Source organism: Seriola lalandi, unplaced genomic scaffold, assembly GCF_002814215.2.
Source record: "Seriola lalandi dorsalis isolate HSWRI2012SDOR001 ecotype SW California unplaced genomic scaffold, Sedor1 jcf7180002053387, whole genome shotgun sequence".
Lineage (NCBI taxonomy): Eukaryota > Metazoa > Chordata > Actinopteri > Carangiformes > Carangidae > Seriola > Seriola lalandi.
In genome coordinates this window covers 26,946-37,993 of record NW_019523940.1, presented here as the reverse complement: position 1 = coordinate 37,993, position 11,048 = coordinate 26,946, and the positions used below count along the sequence as shown (strand labels likewise).

At 41.0% G+C, this 11,048-nt stretch overlaps 1 protein-coding gene across 2 annotated transcripts; it reads left to right on the top strand.

Moving 5' to 3' along the window:
* The first annotated feature begins 2,476 nt into the window (after positions 1–2,476).
* LOC111651088 (uncharacterized) lies at positions 2,477–9,637 on the top strand. Of its 2 annotated transcripts, none has more exons than XM_023401038.2 (5): positions 2,477–2,859; positions 3,368–3,477; positions 5,781–5,873; positions 6,165–6,338; positions 8,430–9,637. In XM_023401038.2, exons 1-5 carry the CDS (start codon positions 2,709–2,711, stop codon positions 8,607–8,609), a joined length of 708 nt encoding a protein of 235 aa, XP_023256806.1. In that variant the 5' UTR covers positions 2,477–2,708; the 3' UTR covers positions 8,610–9,637. The 2 variants fall into 2 exon arrangements, with proteins under 2 accessions (XP_023256806.1, XP_023256807.1); XM_023401039.2 differs by having other exon boundaries at positions 2,478–2,859; positions 6,168–6,338.
* Positions 9,638–11,048: the final 1,411 nt, after the last annotated feature.

The following is an 11,048-nucleotide window of genomic DNA, read 5'->3' as shown; positions in this document are numbered from 1 at the left end:
GGGGAACGCGTGCACGGCGCATTCTGAGCTGCGCGTGCACGCGGCGTCGCTCGCCATCCTCAGGTTGCACGAAGTTTGTCTCCAAAAGTTATAAATAACGCGACCCATTAACTTATTTATTTAGATATTTTTATTTAAAGCGTTCTGCTACTTTTGTTGAGTACGCGGAGTTTGGTTTCTTAGCAAACTCCCAGCACTTCTCTAATGCAGGGCCAGGTGTACTGGAAAGGTCAACCGTGCAACCTCCTGGTGGTTCGTGACCATCAGGACGACGACCGGATTAACCTCCTAGAGGGCCCTAGCTGTCTGACCCTATTGACCCCCCTCTTTACTGCGATTTCATTATTTTCTCAGGAACCATTCAGTGATCTACAGCTGAAATTATTAGTTATTTCCTTGATTAGTTCATTGATAAAAAAATTTAATTTAAAAACTATTTTAGTTAGAGCAATTATTCAAGAGTGAAAATAACTCTTGGTTGCAGCCTTGCAGTTCTCCTGGAATGAGTTTTCTGTGTGTTAATTATAGGCTACTTGACACAAGTATGAACCAAAACAATTGAAGTCTTAAAACTAGATTTTGTGTCAGCGCCCCTTCACCAGATGAAGGATGGAGGACTCATCCTAACTGATATTGTTCTTCAGCGGTGCAAATTTATAATAAATTTGGATGAATCAAATTACGTAGTCAGAAAAGACTGAACTGACACAGTGAAGAGGCATTTGGGGCCCTTAAGGTTCAGGTGGTTGTCCACTTTACCTGGTAATCCAGCCTTGGTCGGGCCTCCAGGACACTTTGAGGATTTCCCACCAGATACTTCTGTTACACAGAAAAATGTAGTGTATATATTTTCTGATTTTGCTTTGTTGCAGTGTAATATGGGATGCTTACTCCTTTTAAAATCCTTCAAATAAAACAACCCAATAAGGGAAATTACTCTTTGGTTGAAATGCTACAACCTTATAGGTCCAGACTCAGGCCATAACTTGCTATGTATATTACATTCAGGGCAAGCAAAAATGTATATCTTTAAAAAATACAAGTCAGATACAGAATTTATTATTGCTATAATTCTGTTATTTCCATATGCCTTGTAAGGGGGCTTCTACAATATATTTTTAATAATAATGATTTCCTCTCTCTTAAAATTACAGAACAATAAACCCACTTATATAAAAGACTTATAGAGTGTTGTATTTTATCAACATTACCTCAGTTTCAGTTTCATAGGAACATGCCTGAAATAAGCATTCTGACTTTAGCATAATATGTCTTTGCTTTGGTGTGATTTATAGATCCATGAATGAATCAAATAAAAAAACAAAAACATATTAGGTATATCAAATCAATTATAGATAAAGCCGTTTTCTGAAAACTCTTTCAGTTTGTTTCATGAAGGCCTTATCATAAGAGTTTTGAGACCCTAACAGTACTTCAGTTAAATCAAGGATTTTTCATCCTTTAAAAAAAAAAAAAAAAAAAATATATATATATATATATATATATATATATACACACAATGCGACCTTACAATGTAACTCTCACCCTTGTAGGCCTTTGTATCTCCATATCATCAGATATGGTTAGTTAGGGCTGACTTTCTTTTCTTCACATATAATATTTACAGCACACAGAGCTGCTTTTGGTCCGTTATATAATATAAAACCTGGGCCAAAGCCAAATCTGTGTAGCACATGGTGAAGAGATCTATTCAATCCTATTAAATGTGTTCTCTGCATTAAAAGGACATGATGCAGTAGTTCCATATCAGATGTAGAAAATCCAGTCTGTACACAATGCTGGATTTCTTTGGCTGGATTTTTACTATTGTCTTAGCTGTAGGCTACTTCAGGTAAGATATCATATTTAAGTGTCTAGCTAGACTATGTGGAGGATCAAGGTCATGGTTAATACAGATAGGCTAAAGATAAAATAAAGAGTCACAGACATTTCTCAGTGTTAATGGGTAGTCCAAGTTAAAGTTTACTTGCAGCTCCTTACCACTGTCCTCCTGCTGCCTTTGGTTACATTATCCTATCTCTCCTAATTTTAGGGCAGATCTGCAGTGCGTTATTTAGTAGAAAAGGAAGACATGTTTTCCATAGTTACCATCCATGAATACTAATGCAACATTTAGGCTCTTTGTCTGTGTAGAAATCATCCCAGGACGGGATCCCCACAGTCTCCGGGGTAACGGGACTCCAGCTCAGGCATCCAGTGTGTTAACCTACTGGTCTGGATGCAATGAATCAGACGGCGGAGGAAGCAGCAGTTGACATACTTCCTTAACAAAACTGGACAGTTTTGCCTGCATCTGGACAGTATAAGAGGCAATATCAGATAGTTGTCGAAATTTCACACGGAACTTAAGCCAGACGTGTTATTTTGCTGCTTTTTTTTTTGCTGAGTTTTTTTTTTTTTTTGGGGGGGGGCAACCCATTTAAAAAATCCATGTATATTAGTGGTTCCTGCTCCCTGCCAGTGCCAATCCACAAACCAAACACTGCTGCCGTCCAGCGCAGAGCCAGAGCGACGTCACGCGGTTTGGAGAGGTGGACTCACACACCGAGAGGACAGAGTTTGAGATCTGACTCTCAGAGCGCATGTGGACTGTCACCCTGTCCGCGGGGAAGCTGAAGAGACAATGACGAGGAGCGACAACAGAGCTGCTCTCCGTTTCTTCTCTCTGATGTGAAATAAAACAAATAATGACAGCCTTGGTGTTGAGGCTGATGAGCTCAGGAGGATTTCTGAACGGATCTTTGACAGTTTACACCGAAGACATGTCCACAACTGCAAGTCCAACTCTGCCCTCCTCACAGCTGACATCGGATCAACTCACAGTGGTCGCTGCGTCCTGTAAGTAAACCCATTAAACTGCCTTAGACATTAAAGACAAAGTCGATACCATTTAGAAAACTCCCTTTTAATCATAATATCTGTCTCTGTGGTTTGATTTCTACCTGCTTGCCTGCTGGATAGTATTTCAATCTAACCATATTGCTGCAGTATGATAAGGCTACTAGAATATTTTCATTTTCATTTTCCACATGTGATGACAGATTATAGCTAATTTGACTGCCACAAAGCACTCACATGATATGTGACACTGCATAATGACAGAATTAGTCTATCAGCTCTGTTTCTTTCATGCTGCCATTGTTCCTGACAGACAGGTAGAGCATAGGAGGGAAATTACCCTTTTGAGTGTTCAAAGTGTCAATAAAAACTGAGTAAACAGCTATTTCACTATAGATTGAACTTGTTAAAAGCGGCCCTGATTCTGTTCTTTTTCAAGTTGTGGCTACTGCAAGTTGCTGTCTGATTAACTGTGACTAACACTTCCTTCTCTCCTGCTTTCAAACAGTTTCTTCTCTCGTCTTCTTTGTGGTTATTGTTGTGCTGCTGTCCATTATTTACCGCAAGGATCCTCAGTGCTGCAAACTCCGCTCCTATCAGGGGCCTCATGCAGATATGGTAAGAAGAAAACAAAGAGGCAGAAAGTGCCTTTTGTGCTGAGTCGTCTTTCTTGTTTCTTTTTTTTTTTAAAGTGACCTGCATGTTCAGTTTTGATCCCGATCCGGGACATTTGTTAGGATCACACTGACGGAGAGGACCTGGGCTCAAAGTCACCATGTGCACCCATAGTGCAGTGCCATTAAGAAGTGTCAGATTCAATTTGCATGGCTGTGGGAAAAGGACTAAAATAAACTCGATATGATCATTGTCAGGCAATGAATTTGCCTCAGTTGAACTAGCTGCTCTCCACAAATATCTCTGAGTGCCACAGTAACTCTAATGGAATTGGACGGAATTAGCACTTACCACACATATTGATACTAGTTCAGCACCAGTGTAATTAAATAACTACAAAATCAAATTTATTCTCCAACATTGACACAGCAGGTGAAGCAAAACACCCTGATCTTTTAAGTTTTTACACTAGGGTGTGACATTTTAAACAACACAATTCCAACAGCACGCACCATATGTCTCTAGCTACTCCAGCTAACTGGTTGTGCGTCTGTAAAGCTGTAGGAGATGGTGCAGGATGAGGTGAAAAGGAAATGTAAACACTCCACAGAGGTAACTTTTCCTTGGTTGCCCATTCTCTCTGCTTCCTCTTCCTGACTTGTTTCTCACCCCCGTAAGTCCCAGGGGGGAAGTTTCAGTGTTATCTTTAGATTGCAGAGACACCACTCGTAACCCTCCCCACCACCACTACCCTCCTTCAACAGGCAGGAAACTCTGTTAAGCTGTGGTTTTAATGGAAGTGGTCTGTTGTCCCATTTAAAGAACTAACAGAGCGTTTCACTGGTACAAACTGTTTGTGCTGACCTCTAGTTACAGCTGCATCCATACACTGTGTGGCTGATAAGACAGCACGGCCTGTCTTACCTTACTGTCAGGTCAGAACAGTGAAATACAAATGACAGCTTGTAAACAGAGAGTGCCAGTCTGCATCCATGTTGTAGTTTCAGGGTTTATTGTCATTTGTTTATTGTTATGGGATATTTAATTTACTTAAATGTTGTTATTCCATGAGGGAAAAACACACACAAACACTCTCTCATTGTGTTCCTGTGGGACATTTTTATGTCCTCAACTTCATAGTCACATACCTTTCCCTGCTTCAGTTTGCACCATGAATAGTGGACAGACCCCACTGTGGGTGTTGGGGACACAAGGGGGACAATGGATCTCCTTTAGGTTGCGGCGTTGAAAAAGGCACACTGCCGCTGGGGTCCTCCCCCGACTTCAACACTGATTTTACACGGTTGTGCTTTTTCACACTGACTGAATCAATGGCTGGAGACAAAAGGACCACTCTCTTTTTTTTCTCTCTCTCCTGAAGACTTTTTTTTTTTTTTTTTGCTTCTTAAAAGTACAAACCAGTGAGGGAACGTGACCTTTGACATCACCTTTTTGGTGTGGTCTCTCTCTGTCTGAAATGATGTGAGGGTTATGGCAAAGGTCGCTAGAGTGCGTCACTCTAAGTGTGAGTGATGTCATTGTTTAAAGTGGCCTGGGAAAATGATAAATCTGATATTTTAATACTCCTCAGTGTGACTGCTGAACTCCTATTTCTGCTTCCTCTAAGTGAGAAGGAATCGCGTTAGTAGTTAGTATTAGCAGCAAATGTTGCCCTAACACCTCTTATCCTCTTGCTGGATTTAAATCTCAGTCAGGCAACAAATTGACTTTGTTGTAATGCCGACCCAAATGACATACGAGGCCATAATGTGTATTGGAGTGTGCTCGTTAAGAGGTACCTGCTGCAGTCACAAGGGGAATAGAGAGACGCTGAAAAGACCACACGGTGTGGTTTGTTGCCTAGGGACCCAGATGACACAGTGGGACATCACATTGTTCCCTACACAAAGGAGACTCATTTAGACCAGAGGCAATTACCTAGTTTTCCTGGCAGCCTTTTTTCAGGATTCCTGCACCTCATACAGTGAGACACTGACAGGTCTTGTTTTAGAGGGGGTGGGACAGGGAGGAGGCACGGAAATTGGAGAGTGGTCGTCTTATTGATTAGATAATTTATGGTATTGCTAAAACAGCCAGTGTCTACAGTGATTAAACAAGGCATGAACATTGGGCAATTGGGCTGAAATTAGTGTATTTCTGACTAATTGCAGACAGAACACCAGGGCGGTGCAGTGCAGATGACTTAGTTAAACTATGAACTGGTAAATGCTTCTAACTGAAACAGGTTGATTAACAACCCATGTTCGGAGACGCACTCGTTACAGTCTTTACTGCTTGTTTTACAGGGTGCCCCTCCTCAGTACTACAGCAGCAGACAGACACTGGTGGGATCTTCTTGTCTAGAGCAGACGCAGATCAATGATGACAACAACGCCCAGGTGAGAGAGTGCAGCAGTGAACTGGCATCATTCTGTATACATTATTGCAATAGACACACTCTCAGTTCCCTATTATTATACATACTATACAATACACATTGGGTAGCTTGGGCAGTGCCCACCTCTGAAGTAAATGTCTCAATGACTGCAGCATACTGGCTTTTATGTTTAGAGTGGGTATCAGTGATGGTGTACATTTGAGCCATTATTCACAAACCCTCAGCGTATAAAAGCTTCTGTTTCCTGTGTCTCATAACCGTCCCTCTGTCTCTGGGCCTGTGTGTGTCTCAGCAGGCGGGTCAGCTGTTCTTCATCGGCCTGCCCTCCAGCTACAGCTTGCCCACACTGGAGGCCCCCCTGCCGAGGCTGCCCTCCTACGAGAGCGTTCGAAAGAAGGACCGCCAGAGGCAGATCCACATGATGATTGCAGACCGCTTCGGCCTCAATGGACCCATTGTGTCTGAGGTGGGGTATATTAGGGATTAGGGCTGTGTCACAGCAATTGATACAGTCACAAAGACTGTCAGGTGCTGTTGTTAATCTTGGGAATAGAGAAGATATTTTACTCCTAGTTTCAAAGAATGCTAAAGCTCATTTAAACTCTGGATATTGTGGAGGCCGCTCAAATGTAGTCTCACTATCAATGGAGACGGGTGAGAAGTAGGCGCTTTCTATTATGACCACGCTGTCATACAATATTGTAACAAGAGCGTGTTCAAAGATTAAACAGCATTCAGAGAGCAGTAAACAGGATGCCCTATCAGCTCATCTAAGGCTCGCTGCTGAATTGTGCTGGCAGCCGCGTTTCAAGGTTTTACCGCGTTGATCTTTCGCTGAGCTTTTGACTCACACAACGCTTGAGCAAACAAGGTAATGAGAAAAAGGCACATCAAACATAATTAAAGCCTGCATCCTAAGTGCAAACAGTGCCTGAGAATGCTGCTTTGTGATCCTGTCTTCTACTGTTTTTTTTTCTTCTTTGACCTCCCCACCTTTTCCTTAATTAAACAGTCCCCGGCATGACTGCCCATCTCTCTCACACACACACACACACACACACACACACACACACACACACACACACACACACACACACACACAAACAGAAAGCACATTCACACACAGAACTTCCCAGTCAACCCGTCACTAGTCACTGAAAGCCCCCTCCTCCCTTTTAGACTCTGTTAGTAGAGTTTAAATGATGCCCCCTTAATTTCCCCCTGTCTGTCCTGTGGCCTGAGGCGGGATGGTAGTAAAAGTTTTTTCGTCCTGGTGTGTGTGTATGTGTGGTGCATGTATCAGACAGAGGGCAGGGTTGTAGGGTTGCTCTTGTCGCCTGAGGGTCCCCAAGCAATTAAAAGATAAGAGGACTCAGTCAGGGAGTGTGAATCTGCCAGATGTGATCAGAAAGATAATGTATTGGAGAAAAACATGTTCCAGGCGGCCGACGTGAGTACGGATAAATTGGTAATGTAAATACAAACATGTTCCACTGTGTTTTTGGGGGCAGACATCAGGCCTCAGGATGTTCTCCAAGCAACACACTCATCCTTGGAAATATCTTTTCTTTTTTCTTTCCAACTTCCAACTTCCAGCAGAGTTTTCACTTTTAGTATTTATGCTGTGTCTGACTTCAAGTGTGTGAGAAAAAATAGAATAAAGGATCAATCATGATGATTGTACACTCTTCACGTGTAACCAAGTGAGCTGGAGGACTAAAGAAGTAAACCAAGTGAATGAATTTATTTATTGTAGCCTCACCAAATGAAACTCAACTTCTAGCAGTGTCAATTTATATTTTTTTATAATGTTATGAATCAAAACTGTGCAACATTGTTAAAGTGGTTGCTCATAGTGATGAACCCACAGAGAATCATCACCTGAGTCTGCAGCTCCACTTGGCTGTGCACGGCTCTATTTTGAGTTTAAGCTCATTGTTTAGCTGTCCACTACCATATTGGTTCACTCTCACTGCTCTCATAGTGCCATGAAGTAGCAGACAGACACAGGTAGAGGCCAGCTGGTGAACATAGTAGAACATTTAGAAGCTAAACAGACATACATTTCCCTCAGAAGTTGGTAGAGACCAAAAACAGAGCTAAATGTTAATATTTGACTTAAGCTCATCAGGTGGACACAAACATGAAGGATCCAAATGATGCTAATGTTGTTGTGTCTGCTGGATGTGGATATGTAAATGAGCAACTGTTTGCTAACAAGTTTGCCACGTCAACTAAGAAGGTGATGAGAAACTGCAGGTCTTAAAACCAAAACAATGAGTTGGAAGATGCTAAAAAAAAAAAAGGTTCCCAGAGGTGAGGGGAACGACAGAGTTGGGTGATAATTCTCAGTGGGTTTATCAGCACAAGCAACACCTTTCACATGCAACATAATAATTGAATCTACTTTTAATTTGAAGATATTGATCAGTGCAGCTTTAAGGTTTTCTCTTTGCAGCGCTGGGTGAATCTGCAACGTGTCCCACTGACAATAAAATGAAATAACACCATTCATTGTAACACGTGATAAAACTTGTTGTTTTCACATGTCCTGCAGCCTCCTCCATCATATGAAGAGAGTATCCGCCAGTCTGTGGAGTTGCCGTACAACATCCTCTCATCCAGTCTGGACGTCTCTCCTCCTCAGAGTATCTACACCGACACAGGGCCTGACATTCAGACTGACACACCTCATCCAGTCAACCCAGACACTAACGGCACTGTTCTGCCTGTGTGATACTGATCAAGTTCTCAAGCTGCCTATGAATGAGAAAGAAACTCGATAGCTTTCATACAGATGAAGTCACCAAATGACAACAAAGGCTGAAGACTGATCATGATTGGATCCTTCACACATTCATACAAGCTGATTCAGATACCTCAAGACTGAGTTAATGTTGAGAGAAAGCTAATGTTGATTCATGAGCTGAGGGGCAACCAAAGAGGAGCTGCGCACCCCTCAGGAGAGGACACATTTGGCTGGAACATATAACTGTTAACAACACTTGAAGTGATGGTTTCTGTGCTGGTGGCTGGTACATCTTGATGAGGACAGAGGAAGAAGAGATTTGTGGACTACAGATACATACCAAAAAGGGAATCGCTACTTACTTTGCTGATTACACATGTCAGTGAACATTTGTGTTTGATCTTTGCTCTCCTCTTTTGTTCTGCTGTTCCTCAGCCATAGACCTTACTGTCTGGTTTGTAAGGTTATCAAAGAGCTGCCTGATGAGTTGCTGTAACACATGTCTCTGTACCCCACTGAGGCTATGTCATACTGCTCCAGCATGTGGTTCAGCCTGTGAGGGGGAGAAATAAAAAAAAGGTGCTAATGAGAGTGCCTTTGATGAAGTTATAACAAGACATTATAATAAGACAACTTATGTAATTGGTTTCACCAAAAGTGTTTTTACCCCAGTTATGTTTTTAGCTTCCTTATCAAATATTTTATATCATAATATCTTTTATTATTTTATGTGTTGAGTTTTATTTTTAACTTTTTTACTGTTCTGTTCTCCAAAAAGCTTCAAGTCCACAGCAGAGTGAATGTGAAATGAAAACAATGGAGAAATACCAAGTTCCTTGTCAAGACCTGTTTTGTTTGTCGTGATCCAGTGAAGTTGTTCTGCAACTTATCATGTTCACATGCAAAATGTTTGTCCTGCACATTGTCTTGTACTGTATTTATTTAAGAAAAACAAGTGACTCCACATTATTTCTCTGTGAAAACAAATGTAATAAAATCTTTTATTGTTTTGTTAATGGACTGTTATGATTACACAGTAGCAGCAGCTGATTATGATTTTTTTTTAAACAAACATAAAGATTAGTCAGACTCATAGCAAGGCTGACCTTTGACATCTGGTAGCCAGTTGAAGAAGTATAGTGATATTTCCATAGATATACTGTGTGTGTGTGTGTGTGTGTGTGTGTGTGTGTGTGTGTGTGTGTGTGTGTGTGTGTGTGTGCGTGCGTGCATGCATGATTGAGTGAGTGAGAGAGAGAGCTTTGTTCAGTTTTTAAAATTTACTTATACTTCACAAATGCACTGTTTGTAAAATATGTCTGTTATTTGCTTACATTAATTGTCAGGGACTGAGTCTACAGAACCAAAAATATCAGTAAGTAAATAATTTCAAAAATAACACGCAGTTTGCTGCTCTGCTCCTGAAAAGTTGCCAGAAAGCCTGCAGCCAGTAGACTGTTTGTCTCCTGTGACTGAAATAGACAAAAATACCATTATCTGTGAATCACAGGAGTTTGTAATAATAAAACATACATTATTAGGCTATGCACTGTGAAGAGTGGGGACATTTCCTCGTCATCTCTGGCAATATCATCTAATAAAAATGTGCCCTATGCAACATGTTACAAACATTTCACCATCTGATTGCACGTTTGATGCAGTCACATGGGACCTTCTTCTATCAGACTCATAACGCTTTTGATATCTGTATTTTGACTTTAAATTCTGTTCTGTTCCAATTACAGTTAGTCACAAAACAGTACATGAACGTAACTTTTTGTTGAATAATAAGCAGCAGCATTACATTAGCCTGTTTCCTGTGTTAATAATATTTCACATATTGAGTCTATGATGGGGGCAGTATCTAACTTGCTACCATTGTGAATATATAGGCTACAGTATATCAGGCTCATACTGAAAAGTTCTATCTTGCTATTATGGCCCCTGAGTTATATAATTATGTATTATAGAATTATTATTACTGATGTATAAACGTGTAATATCATCTCAATGATGCATTTGATTGAAGTCCAGTTTATTGTAACAACTTTATTGAGAACTGTCAGGTAGCTCAGTCTTTCAAAATGCATTATGTTTTGTAAACTGAATGTTTTATATGTAAATCCTTTATCTGAAATATCCAGCAGCCTAACTAAAGCTTTGAAGTAAAAATATTTCCCTCTGAGTTGTGGTGGAGTAGAAGTGTAAAGTAACAGGGAAATGGAAATTACATCACGACTGCACTTAAAAACAGAACTACACTAAATGCACTTAGTTACTTTGCATTACATTAAAAGTCTCTGTGTCTACAGACGGATCTTTCCTTTAAGTGTGCGTAACATATGCACCTTACAAACATGGCGGCGCGCCTTGTCCACTGGAGAGTCGCTTTCGTCACTGCCGGAGAAAGCCGAACCTTCCCGACCA

Coding starts and splice junctions, on each gene's coding strand:
- LOC111651088 (XM_023401038.2), top strand. CDS start 2,709: ATGACAGCCTTGGTGTTGAGGCTGATGAGCTCAGGAGGATTTCTGAAC. Junction 2,860..3,367: donor CACAGTGGTCGCTGCGTCCT/GTAAGTAAACCC, acceptor GCTTTCAAACAG/TTTCTTCTCTCGTCTTCTTT. Junction 6,339..8,429: donor ATGGACCCATTGTGTCTGAG/GTGGGGTATATT, acceptor CATGTCCTGCAG/CCTCCTCCATCATATGAAGA.